Source organism: Vicia villosa, linkage group LG5 (assembly GCF_029867415.1).
Source record: "Vicia villosa cultivar HV-30 ecotype Madison, WI linkage group LG5, Vvil1.0, whole genome shotgun sequence".
NCBI classification, from domain to species: domain Eukaryota; kingdom Viridiplantae; phylum Streptophyta; class Magnoliopsida; order Fabales; family Fabaceae; genus Vicia; species Vicia villosa.
In genome coordinates, this window is record NC_081184.1 from 11,895,600 (window position 1) to 11,916,581 (window position 20,982).

At 35.2% G+C, this 20,982-nt stretch overlaps 2 protein-coding genes across 2 annotated transcripts; one reads left to right on the forward strand and one right to left on the reverse strand.

Annotated features, from left to right (window-relative positions):
* Positions 1-2,060: 2,060 nt before the first annotated feature.
* Positions 2,061-5,243, forward strand: LOC131606273 (pyruvate decarboxylase 2-like). The gene is made up of 6 exons (XM_058878523.1): positions 2,061-2,720; positions 2,957-3,120; positions 3,515-4,165; positions 4,309-4,426; positions 4,517-4,705; positions 4,819-5,243. Exons 1-6 carry the CDS (start codon positions 2,196-2,198, stop codon positions 4,987-4,989), a joined length of 1,818 nt encoding a protein of 605 aa, XP_058734506.1. The 5' UTR covers positions 2,061-2,195; the 3' UTR covers positions 4,990-5,243.
* Positions 5,244-15,634: 10,391 nt separating this feature from the next.
* On the reverse strand, positions 15,635-18,376 carry LOC131606274 (pyruvate decarboxylase 2-like). Its single transcript, XM_058878524.1, has 6 exons — positions 17,782-18,376; positions 17,425-17,588; positions 16,674-17,324; positions 16,414-16,531; positions 16,134-16,322; positions 15,635-16,021 (listed from the first exon to the last, which is right to left on the reverse strand). The coding sequence occupies exons 1-6, from the start codon at positions 18,304-18,306 to the stop codon at positions 15,851-15,853; spliced, it is 1,818 nt and encodes a 605-aa protein (XP_058734507.1). The 5' UTR covers positions 18,307-18,376; the 3' UTR covers positions 15,635-15,850.
* Positions 18,377-20,982: the final 2,606 nt, after the last annotated feature.

The window sequence follows — 20,982 nt, forward strand, 5'->3', positions numbered from 1 at the left end:
GCAGAAGAGATAGAAGGGAAGAGTTTGAGTTGGCTTTTTGTTACTTTGAAATTATCAACTTCATTATCTAAGGAATTGGTAAGCTCTTTGTATCACTTTTAATATGGCCAAAGATACTTGGGAATCTCTCAAGTCCACTCATAAAGGCACACCTAAGTGTGATTGGAAAGAAATAGTTCATAAGACAAGATGGTCAAGAAGAAGTTACGCTGGTCTCTATCCAAGAGGCTTGACATGAAAGTGACAAACCATTGAAGAACAACAAAAACATTCTTTTTGTTTCCAACTTTTAGGATCATATGCACTGGTCTCTAATAAAGAGTTTCTTATTACTATTGTGTTCCTAGGAAGGTAATCCAATCAGGTGTTGAAAAGATTAGACAAAATGTCTAGACCAAATGTCCAGAATATCTATATTGACTTCAACAAATCTGTGATGCTAAAGAATAGGATAGAACTGGAGCATAGATCAATCAATGTCGAAGTATTCATATGAGTGTGATGATCTTGGATCTTTGTGGAACAGAATGCCCTACTTATCTTAAGAATAGATGTATGGGTTTTATATTTCTTGGCTTGATTAGGAAAGTGAACGTGATTATGATTTTTCCAAGGATGTTACTAGTTAGACTGGAAGATGGACTTCTGATAAAGATTTTTGTTTGAAGAATTATCTCATGATGTGTTAGCTGGTTTATTCAAAGATTTTTGTATCTAGAATAAAAAGGGTTGTCAACCATGAAGAAATAAGAGGTGATTAATTTATGATCTTATGTCCTAAGAGAATGAAGAATTGTCTACCGTCTATAACTTTTAGGGTGAAGTGACTCTATTAATCCTAAAAACTTTGATATCTTTATCAAGTCTGTAAGGATAGTTCAGAAAAGTTAGCGAGATTTCTTCTAGTGGAAAGATGATTGCAAGTCTGAGAAGAATAGGGTTTTTTATGCTGTAATTATTTTCTCTTTCAATTGCTTTTTTTTTTTTTCCGTAAGCAAGAAATTCATTGATGAAAGAGAACCCAGGTTCTCACCTGAACTTACAAAAAAAGGCACAAGGGCGATAAACAAAGACACCCCGAGAAAAAATTATCCACCAATTACAACTTACGACATGAGAAGCAAAGGATCTTTGCAAAAGGTATAAAAGTTACAATTGGTGAAACTAATTTTTCCTATTACTAACCACTTCCAAGCCGTAATCTTCGAATTCCAAACGATGTCGTTGATGTTCCACGAATCATTCCTGAACACGATACCATTCCTGACCAACCAAATGTTCCAACAAGTTGCCATCCATAAGACCCCTTCTCTTCTACGCCTCAATTTCTTATTTTTGCAAAAGCCATACCACCTCATGAAACTCTCCTTCATGGTAGAGAACTTTTCCGCTTTCCACCCGATCCAATCCGCCATGTCTTTCCAAACCAAGGTAGCTACAACACAATCTAAAAATAAGTGCTCGGTTGATTCTTCATAGTCCCCGCAAAAACAACATGTGGTTGAGGAATTTAGATCACGAACCTTCAAAGCGACACGAGTCGGGATTCTATTAAAAAAACTCCGCCATACGAAAGCCTTTACCTTCATAGGAACAAGCATTTTCCAAATAATCTTAATGTCTTTCAATTGCTTTTAATTCTCTCTTAATTTTTTCAAATTGCAAATAACTTATAACACAAGTTATCCAACAAATCACAAATTTTATTTAAAAACAAATAACCACGATTGTTTTTATTATAAATTAATAATCTAAACTGAAAAGTTATTTTCAGAATAAACAACTTAAATATATAAAAAAAATATTGTCAATATTTTTAATTAATTATATTGAATAAAAAAAGCTTTATTTAAAACCATTCAAATGTCATAAGAAGATACATAAATTAAAATATCAAACTAACTTTAAAATTATTTTACCAAAATAAAAGAAGAATTGTTTTTTTTCTCTTCCATTTTTGAACACCAAAACAAAAAACAGTGTAAACCCAAAACCGCCCCTTGTAATACATACAATACAACCCACCATGCAAACAGATTATTGTTAGTTTTCTCTCTCTTCTCTCCCAAGGTTTTCCTTTTTCTCTTACCTCTCTCCCAAGTAACACACTTCTATAAATTCTCTCCATCTCCCATTCAAATCTCACACACAAAAACAACACAAAATCTTTCTAAAACTCTCTCATTCTTCCCATTATGGCCACAAATCTAGGCTCTCTCGAAACCTACAAACCACACAACAACGACCTCGCTTCTCCCCCAAACGGCACCGTTTCCACCATCCAAAAATCCACTTCATCCACCACCTTAGCCTCCTCCGAATCCACCTTAGGTAGCCACCTCGCACGGCGGCTAGTTGAAGTTGGAGTCACCGACGTCTTCAGTGTTCCCGGAGACTTCAACCTGACTCTACTAGACTACCTGATCGCTGAACCGAAACTGAAAAACATTGGTTGTTGTAACGAACTCAATGCCGGATACGCTGCTGATGGATACGCGCGGGCTAGGGGCGTGGGCGCGTGTGTTGTTACTTTCACTGTTGGTGGATTAAGTGTGATTAATGCTATTGCTGGTGCTTATAGTGAGAATTTGCCACTGATTTGCATTGTTGGTGGTCCTAATTCTAATGATTTTGGAACTAACAGAATTCTTCATCATACTATTGGTTTGCCTGATTTCAGCCAGGAACTCAGATGTTTCCAAACTGTTACTTGCCACCAGGTTTATATCACAATTCACAACTATATTTTTTAAATCACTACTATATTATTTCATTATTAACCCGAGATCAAAGATCTCATGTGCGTGAGTTTCTGGTAGTTATTATAAATAATATCAGACGCAGTGACACAATGCAATTGTGACACTGCATTTCGTTATGTTATTCATATTTTTAGTTTATGGATGTGAATTTTATTGATTGAGTTAAAATGATTGATGTAATTTTGATTATACAGGCTGTGGTGAATAATTTGGAAGATGCTCATGAAATGATTGATACTGCAATTTCAACGGCATTGAAAGAAAGCAAGCCTGTCTATATAAGCATAAGCTGTAATTTAGCAGGAATTCCTCACCCTACTTTTAGTCGCGAACCAGTTCCGTTTTCTCTATCTCCAAAGTAAGATTTTACTCATCTATGTTCCTTGTTAGATTTTGCTTATTGATGGAATCTGTTTATGTCAGTTTATTTTTATGGAAATCACTTTATAAAGTAATGACTTTTGACTTATTTTTATTCATTATACTTTTATAGTTTTATTCTTTTTGAAAAATGTGAATTGAAAAAAATACTCCTATTTAAGTTGTTAAGTCATTTTGAATAGTTCTTAAGAAAATTAATTTTAAAGGATGATTTTTTTCTAAAATAATGTACTTTTTGTTAAAGTAACCACTTTTAAATTTTAATATTTTTGTCAAAAATTTTATTTTTCAAAATGGAAATCTAGAAAGTGCTTCCATTTAAAAGTTGTTTTGAATGGCTTTTCTTAAAAGTGATTATTTGTATTTTATAGATTGAGTAATGAAGCTGGGTTGGAGGCAGCAGTGGAAGCAGCAGCAGAGTTTCTAAACAAAGCAGTGAAACCAGTCCTAGTAGCTGGTCCAAAAGTAAGAGTAGCAAAAGCATCTGAAGCTTTTACTGAACTAGCTGATAAAAGTGCCTATGCATATGCTGTTATGCCATCAGCAAAAGGACTAGTACCTGAGAATCACCCTCATTTCATTGGAACATTTTGGGGTGCAGTGAGCACTGCATTCTGCGCTGAGATCGTCGAATCAGCGGATGCATACTTGTTTGCAGGACCGATTTTCAACGATTACAGTTCTGTTGGTTACTCACTTCTTTTGAAGAAGGAAAAATCTATTATTGTTGAGCCTAATAGGGTTGTGATCGGAAATGGTCTTTCGTTTGGGTGTGTTTTGATGAGGGATTTTCTTAGCGCGCTCGCAAAGCGCATTAACCGGAATAATACTGCTTATGAAAATTATCATAGGATATTTGTTCCTGAAGGTTTGCCTCAGAGATTTGGACCTAGAGAACCTTTGAGGGTTAATGTTCTTTTTCAACATATTCAGAATATGCTGTCTAGTAAAACTGCTGTTATCGCTGATACTGGTGATTCTTGGTTTAACTGCCAAAAGCTGAAACTGCCAGAAGGATGTGGGTAAGTAGTAGTTCATAGAATGTGATTTTTGGTATTGGTCGTCAAAGTTTTAAATAATAGTTGCAATCGCGATCTTTCGTATTGCACATAATTGCATTGAAATATAGCTGACCTCTAATGTGACTAAGTAAAATTGTTTGTAGGTATGAGTTCCAAATGCAATATGGATCAATTGGATGGTCTGTTGGTGCAACTCTTGGTTATGCACAAGCTGTTCCTGATAAGCGTGTCATTGCTTGCATTGGTGATGGAAGCTTTCAGGTTTGTCTTGCACATCATAACTACATAAATTACATTCAAATTCCAAATTTTAGCTTTCTTATTAAGTGCTTTTTCTTTTCCTCTATGTAGGTGACAGCACAGGATGTGTCCACAATGCTGAGATGTGGACAGAAGACCATAATCTTCTTGATTAACAATGGTGGATATACTATTGAAGTTGAAATTCATGATGGACCATACAATGTTATTAAGAATTGGAACTATACTGCCTTTGTTGATGCAATCCACAACGGGCAAGGAAAATGCTGGACCACTAAGGTAATTAAGCTTCTCGCACAAACATTGGACACGGCACTGACACATATCAGATACCAAAACATGATTTTGATTTGAAGTATCGGTTCCATTGATTTATGTATTGATTATTGCAGGTCACTTGTGAAGAGGAGCTTGTTGAAGCAATTGAGAAAGCAACAGGAGAAAAGAAGGATTGTTTCTGCTTCATTGAAGTACTTGCTCACAAGGACGACACAAGCAAAGAATTGCTTGAATGGGGATCGAGGGTCTCTTCCGCAAATAGTCGTCCTCCTAATCCTCAGTGAACTTCATACACTTAAGTTTTAAAACATTAAGATTGAGTATTGTTTTACTAAGTTGAGATTTCTTTAAGATGCTTATGTAATAGGGAGAATATCGTTTGAAATGTTTGCGCGTTGTATGGTTTCTAATGAAAATCCATTCATTAGGAACACGTTCTCTTAACATTTTTTCTTCTATTGGCTGAAATAGAGAAAACTATGTTGAGATGAGTTGCTAGGACTCCTATATAATAAATTGAATGATCATTTTGTTTCAATTTTATCTAATAGAATTAGTGTTCCCTTTATCCGAGACAAGATTCAAAAATCATCAAATTACTTGTTTTAAACGGAAATAAAATGGTTTAAAATTTTTATCAATTCAACTTCAATCCAAATTTCGAAGCGGAAAATCATTGCGCTTCTAATTCAATAGAAAAATACTAAATAAATAATCCCAAAATGTAACGCAGTTGATTTATTTATACATAATACTATTAGAGAATTTCTTCACCCACCTCCTAACCTTCTTGCTCACCCCTGGTGAATTTACAACACTACCCCTTGTTTCGGAAGTTCATTTCCGAAAAGGTACTTTTTTTTTGAAAAAAAGGTGTTTTCGGAAATGAACTTCCGAAAACGTGTTTTTTTAATATAAAATATTGATTTCGGAGATGCATCTCCGAAATAAAGTTACATTTTCAGAAAATGTGGTGTTTCGGAAGTTCATCTCCGAACTCACCCCCCTTGGAGGAATTCGGAAATGCACTTCCGAAAAAAGGTCTGGACAGAATCAAAATGACAAACAAGAACGATTCGCTTTATTTAATCGGATGAAGACGATTGAGGAGACGCTGCAACAGGTTAGAAAGTCCTGATCCTCTAGAAATCCATACCACATTGTAACATACCAACATAATAAACAACAACAAAAAACTTATGAGCAAACTATACTTACATCATAGTGGTGTAGATCCTTATCAGCCACTCGCAACTGAAAATGATTAGCACGAACTTGAATTTTCCTTCCCAATTTTCCTTCTGAGACGACGGAGCCGACTCTAGAGTAGCCTTCTGTTTAACTTCGGCAGTCAGGCTCTCGATGGAGATCAGAGCCGAACTCAAGGAAGCAACCGGCGCTGCGACAGATGGAACAAACGGCGCTGAAACAGGTGGACGAACAACCGGAGCTGCAACAACAGACGGAGGAGAGGTAACCGGGGCCGGAGCATATGACGGAGGAGGTGGATGTCCGGAGGAAGAAGGATTGGAGGTACGTCCACCGCGAGAGCCACGGCCACCACCACCACGGCCTGATCCTGCAGCATTGATGGATGATTGTTGAGAATGTGCAGGAGATGGTTGACTCCGGCGATTTTCGGGATGATTTCCTCCACCGCGGCGAGACATTGTGATGAAAGCAGTAACAAGAGATAGAAAACGTTAAAGCAAAGAAGAAGACTTAGGATCGAAAATGATTTGGGATATTTTGAAAGAAAAATGGGTGAGAAGCTTTTAAATAGGAAAGTGTTTTAGAAGTTAACCGTCTGAGAGTGGTGGGGAGAAGGAAAAGGGAACTTCGAAATTTCAAAAGGTTTTTTATTCTTTTAAATAGGGCGTGGCTGTGGAGCTTCCCAATTTTTGTTACGTAGGCTTTTAAGTAGGAAAGTGTTACCACATTTCTTAGAAGGTAACCGTCTTAGAAGGCTTACGTAGGCACGTGTGTCCACATTTCTTACCTGATCAGGGGACATCATTACAAAAAAATCAAACAAAGGGGTGCGCTGGGAAAGTCAAAGTTCTATGTTTATAATCCAGAAGATGGATAGTGTTCGCGGCGATGAAATCCAAGAATCTACATATTGAAATCAGAACAATCCAAAAACTAAGATGATAAATCCAATACAAAAACACTGTGCGATACAATCCGAAATCAGAACAAAACAAAACAAAACACGTGTAGCAACCTGCCTAAAAATTTATAGCTTAGAGAGTCGCCACCTATTCTGAAGGGCGAATAGGAAACCCTACGCAGTTAAGAGATCAGGGTAAGATACTATATTCAGGTCGAGGGAAGGTGTTAGGCACCCTCAACCCTTTCCTAAAGGTTAACATTGCAAAGATAAGGGTTATGGCAAAACATAAAGAAAGGTAACAAACAATTAATAGGGTTAAAGGCATGATTAAGATTTGGAGGAAGGGGGCTCGCCTTGTTACCAAGTGCCTATGTACCTCCTTATGGAGGATCAGAGTCAACGTAGTTCGGGGACAGGATTGTACGCCTTAGAGTTGAATTGAATGTATTTGAATTTGTTTTGAAGTTGTTTTGAAATGCGAATGTTCGAAGGTATTTTGAGTTACCTTATCGTAGTTGTGAACATCGCAGTGTTGAAACACCGTAGTATCGTGGTTTAGTGTGTTTTAAAAGTTTTGGGCGTACAACCCTGATTTGATTTAGCACTATTAACCGCAACGATCAATAGATTCAATCGCCATAGTTAACAGATTTGAAGTTGCATCGTTACCAATTTTAATCAATTGATTTGATTATTACTGATAACGAATTATGGTATTTTTTATGAATTAATTTGCATCATTACCCCTCATAATCGATTAATTCGATTAAAAAGAATAGCGAATTAGAATAAGGAAAATAGAAAGATTAATCATCGCGACTAATAAGATAGTCGAAACCATTTAATCAAATAGAAATTAATTGTATTTTAATTAAATACATTTTAATTAAAATTATTGTTGACCATAGCGATTAATCGATTTAATCGGAACGAACAACAAATTGACATTTTTAATATTATTATCATGTACTAATTTATTTATAAAAATAAATATTATTACATAAATAAATATATTAAAAGAGATTTATTAAAATAAATAATTAATTAAAATTATTATAGTTTATTAGGATTGGGATTTGATGTGGTTGTTAGTGTGGTACATGGTATGGGGAATAAATCTGGAGCGTGTGATCTAGATGGATGGAGGTTGAATGGTTCAGATTTGAAGGACCATGGTGAGGCTTGTGGCATGCAGAGCATGGGATCAAGAATGTATATTTAAAAAAAAATAGTAGAAAGGGCCAGGGATCGAACCCTGGACCCTTGGGTGACCAACAAGCGCGCTAGCCAACCCAGCTGCGTTGTTAACGCGTTAGCTAAACCCCTTGGACTAAACAAATAACAAAAACAAACAGCCATAACGCAACGCGCGCGAAATTCAAAACAACCAACCAGGCGTTGACACGCCATCGTCTTCCTCCCCAGAACTCACAAGACCTGCAAATTTTAGCTACGATTTTGCCACAAAATCGTTCGTAGCAACAGCACCCAAAAAAAATAGCGAATAACCCATGCTTGAATATAAACTTTTCGCGACCTTACCCTTGCCTTCGTCTCAACCATGTGAACTCAATCATATCATTATCGTGACCTAATTTCACTCTTAATAAGAAACCCCAATTTAAAAACCCTAAACCTTGGACCGGCCTCTAATGGCAAAGTTTGATTAAAGCACGCAAACTCAAAACAAATAATCCAGAAACCATCAATGCATCAAAACGAACCAGAATATATGATCAAAGCATCATGAAAGTGTCTATAACATGCTAATCGAATCAAGGTTTGAAGTGACTTACTTTGACAAAATTGAGGCAATTATGGGGGGTGTTGATGCTATGCTATTATCCAGACACGTTCCAAATCCTTCAGTGAGCCTTTTGCAACCTTCAATTTTTGTTGAAAGCCACGAATTCTTTGAAAACGAATTTGAGATTTTCGATGAATTTTGGAGTTCTTGCAAATATGCCTCTGGCCAGAATTCCTGCCCTATTCCACTGGCTTGTGTTTAGTACTTATAGAAGGACATAATTAGGTTAAAAAACAAAGCCCAAGGTCCTTGAATCCAATCTTTCCAAGTTTGTGGAAATTGATTTTTTCTTTGAATACAATCTTTCTATTTTGGCCAAAACCTCACTTATTCTTTCTCAATCCAATTGTCACGAAAATTACAATATATTTTGTCATTAATATTGATTGGAATCAATCAATATATCTTCCTTACCAAAATATTTGATTTTTAATCTTACTTAAATCATTAAAATGAAATAAAAAATCATATTAATCAAATATAATGCTAATTTTCGTGGCCAATGATTTTGGGCATGCTAATGGCTTGTGGACCAAGTTTGTATCATAAAACCATAGGCCCATTTGCAAAATTTCTCAATTTGAACCTTCTTTTTTCACACTTTGCCTCCAAAAATCACCCAACTTTGATCAATCATATCTCACTCAATTTTTAAGCTATGAGGGAGTTCTAAGACTTTTTGGAAACCTCAAGAGGTCCTCTATAAGCCACTTTGGAATATATTTTTCATTTGGAGCTTTTATATTGATCATATCCTCTTTGGGAAAAAACTGCTTTTGGAGGATGCTTGAAAATGACCTGTAATCTTTTGCATTGTATCTCTCAAATGAATCATTTCTAGCCCTGGCTTGTGAGAGACAAAGTTGTAGGGAATCCAATTTCCTTCAAAATAGGCTTTGAGTGGGGCATTTTTGATGTTCCATGTGAAAATTATGCCCAGTCAAAGTTGGGTTGACTTTCTCCTAAGAAACCCTAATTTGAACCTTTTTGTATTTGTTCATCTCTGAGTTTCTATTAGTGGAATCATGATCATTCTTTGATCAAATGATGGTTATACTTCACATACTAGATGTTGACCAAAATTGGGAGGCTTTGACTATGCTCTGATTATGGTTGACTTTTTAGGTCAAACCAGTTGACTATGGATCATCTGGACTTTTGAATGAGTAATCTTTGGAACTGAACCTTGAACTTTGAATCATTGTAAATGGAATATGGAGGGCGAATTTTGGGGTATGACATCTGCCCCTGTTCAATCTTCTTGAACCTAAAGAGGTAGAAGATGATTGGACACTGAAATGCCCTGAAATTTGCTTGCGTAGGGAAAGAGTTCTGTGGGAGATGGGCTTATAGATGCCACCTAGGGGTGCTCGCGGTGCGGTTTGGGCGGTTTTGACGAAAAAAATCATCCGAACCGCAAGAGAAAAAGTAGTGCGGTTTGGTTTGGTTCGGTTGGCTTTTAAAAAAAATCCGAACCAAACCAAACCAAACTAATGCGGTTTGGTTCGGTTCGGTTGGTTCGGTTTTTTACAAATATTTTATTGAGCCATACATTCACATATATATATATGACAACATAATTTTATATTTAGACATTCATACACTAACAATTAACAACAAAACTCGTCATATTTTGACAACGATTTTCCATTTAATATGTAAAAATTAAATTAGACAAAAGTGGAATATTAAACATAAAATAATAGCATAAAACAATATAAAAATTATTATAATGAAACAAAAAAAATAGAAGAGACGAAAGATTAGTGAAGGTGAAAAAGAAAAAGAAAAAGTGTTGAGAGATTAGAGAAGAAGATGTGCGATAAAAATGAAACTGAAATACGGAACATTTACATAAAAATGAGAAGGTGAAAAAGAAAGAATATAGGAGAGTAAAGATTATAGAAGAAGAGGGAAGATGTATGTGGCAAAAAAGGTGAAATAATGTTATTAGAGATTTGAGAAGATCGGGACTGAAATTATACGTGTAAGGATGAGAAAATTGTTCGTAATCATAAGGCTAATGTATAATAGGTTTAGTTTTGGGTTGGATGTGAGTTAAGTAAAATTTAGGTTGCAACATAATGCGGTTTGATTCGGTTTAGTTCGGTTTACAAAATACAAACCGCAAACCGAACCGAACTGTGCGGTTTTGTTAAAAAATGACCCAAACTAATCCGAACCAAATGCGGTTTTTTGCGGTTTCGGTTTGGTTTGGTTTGGTTTGCGGTTTTCTATTGGGTTGGTTTGGTTTTGAGCACCCCTAATGCCACCTATTTGCCTGGAAGGGTACTTGTCTAAAGCGTATGCTTTTCAGACCTGGACCATTTGATTGTATCTGAGGAGAGAGGAAGTAATGTCTTACATAAGACTACCTGAAGAGGTTCCTGAATAGGGTATATCGAAAGTTGATGCGAAGAAGCTTAGGCCTTTGAGCAATGCTTAGGAAGAATGTCTGAGGAGTTCTTTAAAAGAACTAAGCGTGTCTTAGAAAAGAATGGATAAACATTTTAAGAAGGCTACCTAGAAAGGCATGATATGTCTTAAATAAGACTCACCTAGAAAGGCTCCTAAAAAGATATGAAACGTCTTAAACAAGACTACCTAGACAGGCTATGGTACGTCTTAAACAGGACTCACCTGGAAAGGCTCTTAGATAGAATACGGGATATCTTAAACAAGACTTACCTAGAGAGGTTCCTATAAAGGGAACGATACGTTTTAAACAAAACTATCTAGAAAGATTCCTATAAAGGACATGATATGTTTTAAACAAAACTACCTAGAAAGGTTCCTATAAAGGACATAAGACGTTTTAAACAAAACTACCTATAAAGGTTCCTATAAAGGGCGCGATATGTTTTAAACAAAACTATCTAGAAAGATTCCTATAAAGGGAACGATACGTTTTAAACAAAACTACCTAGAAAGGTTCCTATAAAGGACATAAGACGTTTTAAACAAAACTACCTGGAAAGGTTCCTATAAAGAACATAAGACGTTTTAAACAAAACTACCTAGAAAGGTTCCTATAAAGGACATGAGACGTTTTAAACAAAACTACCTAGAAAGGTTCCTATAAAGGACATAAGACGTTTTAAACAAAACTACCTAGAAAGGTTCCTATAAAGGTCGTGGGACGTTTTAAACAAAACTACCTAGAAAGGTTCCTATAAAGGATACGAAGCATTTTAAACAAAACTACCTAGAAAGGTTAGGATATGTCTTAAACAAGACTGCTTGGAAAGATTAGGATAATTGTCTTGGACAAGACTACCTGGAGAGGTAAGAAATTCTTTGATTGCTTCTGGATTGTCTTTGAAGAAAGACTTGGAATGAGGTATTAGAGTTGTATATGTTGAGATTGAATCGTTGATACGATCGTATTTGCGCTTGTAATGTCATGATAACATCCTCTTGATTATGAAGTGACCTGAAAAGGCAGGGTTAGTTTTATGCAATGTCATGATGCATGTGTCATGTAACGAGATTCTCAAAATAAATGAGAATTATGCATGTATGCTGATCCCACACTGCGGGATGTAAATAGCACAGGCGTGGGAAGATCAATTACGCAACAATGCTCTTTGTGCGATACTAGTGTGACTTCCCGAATGTCAGAAATTGTGAGAGACGTGCCCCTTTATCTGAAGGAGGGACCTTTAGAGAGAACTGTTTTGATTTAGGGTAAATGATTGGGGGAGGGGGAGTGTTTTGATAAATCTGCAGAAATCGCAGTATTTCGGAAGTGAACTTCCGAAATAATGTTTTCGGAAGTGAACTTCCGAAATAAGTCAATTTTTTCAAAAAAAAGACGCTTTCGGAAATGAACTTCCGAAGCAGGGGTATTTTGGAATTTTCGCTAGGGGTGACCCCCATAGGGAGGTGGCTAAAGAAATTTTCTACTATTAATATTATTGAAACTCCACATTTGCACCTAAAATATTGTTGTACGAGTCTTTGAAGTGAACTTCCAAAACAATGGCTTCACTTGCATCATCCATTTCAAAATTACAGTCTTGTCCTTCATCTATATATCCATTACAATCTAGTTTCACATCTCTTTCAGAGTCACAATCTAGTCCCTCTTCTATTTCAACAATTAGTTCACTTCTATTAATTGTTTTTGTGGGACATGCAATTCCATACATAAAAGAGAAGTGAATTGTGGAGGTTTGAAAAGAGAGTAAGTTAAAAGGTGACACCATTTTCTATAGTGAGTTACCTCCATGAATGCTGCATCTTGTGGAGGAAGATAGTAGAGTTGATTTTGTTGTTAGAAGTGTTCATTTGTAGTTTCTTTTGCTTTTGGGGCTTAGGCTCTCCATTTTATCAAAAAAATAAAAAATAAAAAACTGATTTAATATAAAATTATTTGAAAAATCAGAGTTTGAAAATATTTTAAAACCAAACGAGTAAAAAAATAGCAGAAAACCAAAGGAAAGACAATAAAATAAAGAGATGAGGAATAAAGAGAAACACTAGAGATTATACAGGTTCGGCCTAAAATGATTTACTATTTTTTCTAAAACTTATTCTTGAGAGTAATCAATAAACTTGAGTTTTTAGAAGGATGTGTCCACAAACCTCCTTATACAAGAAAATGAAGTTTTCAGGCTAACTTCCAATCAAACAACGAGCAAGGCTTAAAGTGGTTAACCTCCAAACCAAACATAGATTTTCCATGTGCTGATCTCAAACCAAGACGAAGTTTTTAGTCGGTTATCCGTTGAACTGAATCAGGATTTTGCACAGACTGGCCACAAACCGAGTTGATATTTTATACGGTCTAATCTCAAACCAACGGAGCTTTTACCACAATGAGATTTTAACAAGTGATCTCAGGAACCAAGTGAGATTTTAACGAGATTAATCTCGAACTGATAAAGATTTTATCCAAACTGAGCTCAAGAACCATTATGGAGATTTTAATGGTTGATCTTTGCGAATCAAAATAGGGATTTTCTTATTGGATAAAATCTCAAACCAAACGGAGACTTCCTAAGACAATCCCCCAAACCAAATAAGAGCTTTTAACTAGTTTAACTCACAACCAAACAACTTCTTAGAGAATAATTATCTACTCAAAAGATAATACACTTTTGGTTAATTACAATTAAGCCCTCATCCAAAACAAATATTTTCACTTAAACTCAAAAGTACTCTCAAAGTACTAGGGCAAAATATATGTGAGAAAAATGATAAATTTAGAAAATAATGAGAGAAATGAAAGTGAGAGAAATGAAAGTGAGATCAAAACCTGTTTTATGAATGTGAAAAAGTGATAGAGAGACTATCTATTTATAGGTCAAATTGTGGTTATAAACAATTCATGTGCAAAATAACTCACCTAATCGATTAGGTCAATCGATTATAGACCTCAAATAATCAATTATTCAAGTCACAAATGTACGGTTTTGATATTTAGTTGTTTCTAATCATTAAGAGAATGCCCCAATTGATTTTAGACTCAACTTAGTGAAAATAATCAATTAGGTTATTAGATCTAATTTATTATTCAGTTGGAAAAGTATCCAATCAATCAGACACTCCCCTAATTAGGTATAAATTTACTCTAAACACTTTCATTCCACCACCACAATGCCTTGTCCTTAGGTCCAAAACCTCTTGATTTTTCCAACGTCTCTTTATCCACTTTTCTAATTTCGTGGGTCATTCTATTCCACATATCGTTTGCATTTCCTCGCGATTTTCCAAACCCTCCTTCTAAGATCTTGTGTTGGAAACTTCCTTCTTTTTCACCCTTCAAATGCCACCACTTGTTATGTGGTGCTCCCGTGTAACTTCTTCTCCTTTCTCTCCCCTTGATTCTTACATCTATAACCGAAAATTTATGTTAGGTAGTCAAGCTCTCCTGCGGTTTAACTTTACAGTCCAAGAAAATCTTCCTATCTAACTTTCTAATAAGACTGAAATCTATCTAAGAACATGATACTAAAAGTTTATATGTGATAAGATGCTCATCTCTTTTGCTAAACCAGGTATTTGTTATTGTAAGATTTAAAGCTGGCAAAAACTCTAAGATGGATTTATCCTCCGCATTCACCTCCCCTAAACCATACCCCATATGCACGGTCTCAAAATCTCTTGCTACGCTCCTTACATGTTGATTTAGATCCCCTTCTAGAAAAGCTTCTTTCCTTTGAGGTATATCATAAAGTAAGTCTTTTAAATCCTCCCAAATTTTTACCTTAAGGTGTTCTTCTAACTCAACACGAGGTGTGGGAACACTAATAACATTAAAGGTTTTTTGTTCCTCAATAAATTTCAAAGCAACAATTTAATCTCCTACTCTTTTCATATCCAAAATATCCTTTTTCCACTCTTTGTCCATAATAATTCCTATCCCATTTCTCGATCTAAATTTTTTGGAGTATTAAAGTTTAAATCCCAGGTTGTTTAATGCTTTCTCTTTTTCACCTATCCACTTATTTTCTTGTAGGCACATACAATTGATCTTCCTCCATACTATAAAGTCCACAATTTCCATAGATTTTTCAGTAAGCATACCTATATTCCATGATCCAAAAAAAATCATACTCTCATGAACTAACTTCTTTACCAACACTCATTCACGAAAATATGAGAACTATTGCTTATTTTTCACTGCAACCAGACGCTGGTGCAACGACCCTTGCTTTTTTGACACAGTACACGAGTCATACAACGTGTTTCTTAGGTAAAACGATCTAGCATACACGTTATTTTGTAATTGATCCTAGTCATACAGATTCAACAAAATTTTATGTTGGATATCGACTGCCTAACACAACCCTCTACTTTTATTCGAATTTGAGACCGACTATGCATATCAAAACTAATATAGACAGAATTCTAATCTTAATAAAGTAAATTGTGTTGGTTTAAACCGCCACTATTTTCAAAAATTGCGTAGAAGTTTGTCTGGATAGTATTATTCAGACAAAATAAATTGTTGAGGTTTTAACAATCACAATTTTCAAAAACTGCATAGAGGTTTGTCCTAATAATATTATCCATGTAAACATTTCAAAAGAGAATCTCTCTCATACATAATTATCTTATTGAAATCTCAACTTAATAAAGTAAAGTACAATCATAATGTCTTATAACTTAAGTGTATGAAGTTCACTGAGGATTATGACATAATTATCTTATAGAAATCTCAACTTAATAAAACTAAACTTAATCTTAAATGTCTTAAAACTTAAGTGTATGAAGTTCACTGAGGATTCGGAGGACGGCTATTTGCAGAAGACACCCTCGACCCCCATTCAAGCAACTCTTTGCTTGTGTCATCCTTGTGAGCAATCACCTCAATGAAGCAGAAACTATCCTTCTTCTCTCCTGTTGCTGTCTCAATTGCTTCAACAAGCTCCTCTTCACAAGTGACCTGCAATAATCAATACATAAATAATGGAACCGATACTTCAAATTGAAATCATGTTTTGGTATCTGATACGTGTCAGTGTCGTGTCCAATGTTTGTCTCAGAAGCTTAACTACCTTAGTGGTCCAGCAATTTCCTTGACCGTTGTGGATTGCATCAACCAAGCCAGTATAGTTCCAATTCTTAATCACATTGTATGGTCCATCATGGATTTCAACTTCAATAGTATATCCACCATTGTTTATCAAGAAGATTATGGTCTTCTGTCCACATCTCAGCATTGTGGATACATCTTGTGCTGTCACCTACACAAAGGTTAAAAGTACTCATCAAAATTTTAAAGCTAAAATTTGGAAACTGAATGTAATTTATGTAGTTATAATGTGCAAGACAAACCTGAAAACTTCCATCACCAATGCAAGCAATGACACGCTTATCAGGAACAGCTTGTGCATAACCAAGAGTTGCACCAACAGACCATCCAATTGATCCATATTGCATTTGGAACTCATACCTACAAACAATTTTACTTAGTCACATTAGAGGTCAGCTATATTTCACTGCAATTATATGCAATACCAAAGATCGCGACGCAACCGTTATTTAAAACTTTGACGATCAATGCCAAAAATCACATTCTATGAACTACTACTTACCCACATCCTTCTGGCAATTTCAGCTTTTGGCAGTTAAACCAAGAATCACCAGTCTCAGCAATAACAGCAGTTTCACTAGACAGCATATTCTGAATATGTTGAAAAAGAACATTAACCCTCAAAGGTTCTCTAGGTTCAGATTTCAGAGGCACACCTTCAGGAACAAATATCCTATGATAATTTTCGTAAGCGGTATTATTCCTCTTAATACGCTTCGCGAGCGCGCTAAGAAAATCCTTCATCAAAATACACCCAAATGCAAGACCATTTCCGATCACAACCCTATTAGGCTCAACAATAATAGATTTTTCCTTCTTCAAAAGAAGTGAATAACCAACCGAACTGTAATCATTGAAAATCGGTCCAGCAAACAAGTATGCGTCTGCTGATTCGACAATCTCAGCGCAGAATGAAGTGCTCACTGCACCCCAAAATGTTCCAATGAAATGTTGGTGATTCTCAGGAACTAGTCCTTTTGCTGATGGCATAACTGAATATGGATAAGCACTTTTATCAGCTAGTTCAGTAAAAGCCTTAGATGCTTTTGCTACTCTTATTTTTGGTCCAGCTACAAGAACTGGTTTTACTGCTTTGTTTAGAAACTCCGCTGCTGCTTCCACTGCTGCCTCCAATCCCATCTGATTAGTCAATCTATAAAATACAAATAATCACTTTCAAAAAATAATTTCAAACAACTTCTAAATTACAGCTTACGCTTATATAAACAACTTCTAGATGAGTAAAATCTTACTTTGGGGATAGAGAAAACGGAACAGGTTCACGACTGAAAGTAGGGTGAGGAATTCCTGCTAAATTACAGCTTATGCTTATATACACAGGCTTGCTTTCTTTCAATGCCGTTGAGATTGCAGTATCAATCATTTCATGAGCATCTTCCAAATTATTCACCACAGCCTATAATCAAAACATCAACCATTTCAATAAACTCAATCAATAAAATTCACATTCATGAAATAAAAACATGAATAACCAAATGCAGTGTCACAATTGCATTGTGTCACTGCATCTGATACTATATTATAATAACTACCAGAAACTCACGCCCTCGAGATCTTTGATCTCGGGTTAATAATAAAATAATATAAACCTGATGGCAAGTAACAGTTTGGAAACATCTGAGCTCCTGGCTAAAATCAGGCAAACCAATAGTATGATGAAGAATTCTATTAGTTCCAAAATCATTAGAATTAGGACCACCAACAATGCAAATCAGTGGCAAATTCTCACTATAAGCACCAGCAATAGCATTAATCACACTTAATCCACCAACAGTAAAAGTAACAACACACGCGCCCACGCCTCTAGCCCGCGCGTATCCATCAGCAGCGTATCCGGCATTGAGTTCGTTACAACAACCAATGTTTTTCAGTTTAGGTTCAGCGATCAGATAGTCGAGTAGAGTCAGGTTGAAGTCTCCCGGAACGGTGAAGACGTCGGTGACTCCGACTTCGACTAGCCGCCGTGCTAGGTGGCTGCCTAAGGTGGATTGAGAGGAGGCTAAGGTGGTTGATGAAGTGGATTTTTGGATGGTTGAAACGGTGCCGTTTGGGGGAGATGCTAGGTCGTTGTTGCATGGTTTGCATGTTTCGATAGAGCCTAGATTTGTGGCCATAATGAGAAGAGTGAGAGTTTTTGAATGATTTTTGTGTTGTGTTTGTGTGAGATATGAATATGAATATGAATGGAAGATGATGAGTATTTATAGAAGTGTGTTACTTGGGAAAGAGGTAAAAGAAAAAAAACCTAGAGAGAGAAAGAAGAGAGAGAAAGAAAGGTAACATGATGAATGTGAGATATGGTGGGTGATATTACAAGGGGCGGTTTTCTGTTTTTGCTCATTGAAACTCACTCTGATATTTGTCTTGTTGTTTATGAATTGCATTGCAAATTCAAATATTTTTTTTGTAAAATAATTTGATATTTTTATTGGTGTATTATCTTTTATATGATGTATTTTATAAGTCAAAATTGGCGGTTTTTAGTATAATTTTAGATACAACTAATTTAAGTGGATTTTATATAAATATAATGGGACTATATAAATTTTGACTAGTATATAGTAAGAATTCTTTTTGACTCAAACACTATTATATAGCATGATAAAGTGGGTTAAAATATATAGTTTGTCTTTTTCGTTAGTTTAATGTAATTACACTTACAATTGACTTTCTCTAGACATCTTAAAAAGCTATTTTTTTCTTCAGATTTTGAGTGTTTTAAATACTTTTTTGCGATTTTTATTTTCAAGAGAAGCTATATCTATTGACAAAGTTAACATTATTATTTTTTCTTTTTTGTAATAATGGCATTTGAAAATTATTGTCCTTTCTATATTACTTATAAAGAAAACCATGGGATTTTTTTTTTTTTATATAGTAAAACACTAATTTAGCTACATATTTGACCGTGATACAATTATAGTAATTGCATCTGCATATATATTTATAATTTTTGAAATATTGCTTTATAGTTTTTTTTAAATAAATAAGGTATTCTTTACACGCAACTATATAGACCAACCCTCGAGTCTATACATTGGTATCCTTTACACGCAATCGTAGAGACTAATTTTCGAGTCGAGAAAGACCATAATGGACGCCTAAGTTCTCCCTCGAGAGATTTAATATTGTTGCGTATCTAGGGCTGAATTCAAACCCAAGACCTCTAGTTAAGCTCGAAGAAACTCCTACCATCTCAACCAAATGCTCTTGAGTATTATATTAACCAGAATTAGTAGCTAATAACTTTTTTAAGTAAATTAAAATTATATTAAATAAAAATTGAAAAATACAAAGACTAGGACAATAAATTTGACTTAATTAGTCCAAACAAAAGTGTAATCGACCTAACAGAGAAGATTACACAAATGGACTTAATCCTAATTAATCCTAACAAACAAACACTTAACACGAGCATAACCCAACGAACCCACGTACAAGTACAAAACCAAGTTGTAAAAAACAGATGAATAATGATTGTCTGAGAGTCTCAACTAGAGTTTCAAATCTAGAGAATAAATTGACCTCCAACACGGAACTGACTCATGTACCATCAACTTTCTGCCACAACAACAACAAGCATACAAGCCATTTCAAGCATAACTGTTTGGATTCAAAAAATAAGAGTGAACTAGATAAGATTGGGTCTAGAAGACAATAACTAATTCTACCGACGTGAAGGAAGAAATCAAAATTCAACTTACAAGTCCTGAATCATCACCACCGTCCATAAAGATCTGAAGCAACACAATAACTCAACCTTTGTCAAACCTTGAAGAACACCACAGATGACAGTGAAGATAGGTTGGGAATCCGAGTTAAAGCTTGATTGTAGAAGATGAGAATGAGGAATCTGACCCACGAACAAATAACAGCCCAGATCCCCAAGAAATCTAGAAAGCTTAACACATATACGAATCAAAGAATCTTCATTCTTAGTGACTAAACTTTTAGCACCATACATTAACACATCATTCAAGTCAAGAAAATAGATGTTATCAATTCTAGAACCCTTAAACAGAAGACTTTTTATTTGCCTTATATTCATTTAAGCAACTTAAAGTATCGAAAACAATGGAACATCCCTTGTTACATATTGACTAAAACTAAGTAAATTTTATTTAATGCCTTTAACCAATTGTTGAAGCAGGCATAGCAGCAAACAACAAAAGATTTGGAAATATTTATCCGAGATTTATCGTGTCCACAAAGATGGTGAGAATGTCATTCAACAATTTATATGGTTTTGAACTCGGGTTTGAATGAACAAAAGTATAAAAACAGAAAAGTAAATATTAACACAAAAAAATTCATTCTTCAGAAAGAGAAGATTTATCAAGCATTGCATATAATTTACTTCTTACAAACTTAAACTTATCGACCAATTATACTCATCCTACGATACTCGTCTATGCCATCACGTATATCTCACATCAGTGTCCATCTCTAGAGCACCTACGAGATCAACTCACAACCAAGGTTATCTCTAACGCAAAGTCGCAAGAACATCTGTATTCTCGCGTCGGCGATCTCTCGTGCGCCGCTCAAACACGAAATCTCTAGAGTTCAGAAACTAACAGATTATCATCCTAGATAAGGATTCAAGAAGTTTATCTCTAAAGCAACCCAAATCCTAAGCACACAGCAAAAATTTAAGACAACAATCAACACAGATTTGTAAAGCAAGTTTTATATAATGCCATGGGCGAAAAATATACATGAGTTTAAAGTAAATACATACACAAAATCCAAATATAAGAGAAAACACAAAGAGGAAGAGAAATGAACCG

Excerpts from the sequence above, each read along its gene's own strand:
- LOC131606274 (XM_058878524.1), bottom strand. The coding sequence starts at position 18,306 with ATGGCCACAAATCTAGGCTCTATCGAAACATGCAAACCATGCAACAAC. Across the intron at positions 17,325-17,424 it reads CCGTTTTCTCTATCCCCAAA|ATTGACTAATCAGATGGGAT; the intron begins GTAAGATTTTAC and ends TGTATTTTATAG. Across the intron at positions 16,022-16,133 it reads GAAATTGCTGGACCACTAAG|GTCACTTGTGAAGAGGAGCT; the intron begins GTAGTTAAGCTT and ends TGATTATTGCAG.
- LOC131606273 (XM_058878523.1), top strand. The coding sequence starts at position 2,196 with ATGGCCACAAATCTAGGCTCTCTCGAAACCTACAAACCACACAACAAC. Across the intron at positions 3,121-3,514 it reads CCGTTTTCTCTATCTCCAAA|ATTGAGTAATGAAGCTGGGT; the intron begins GTAAGATTTTAC and ends TGTATTTTATAG. Across the intron at positions 4,166-4,308 it reads AAACTGCCAGAAGGATGTGG|GTATGAGTTCCAAATGCAAT; the intron begins GTAAGTAGTAGT and ends AATTGTTTGTAG.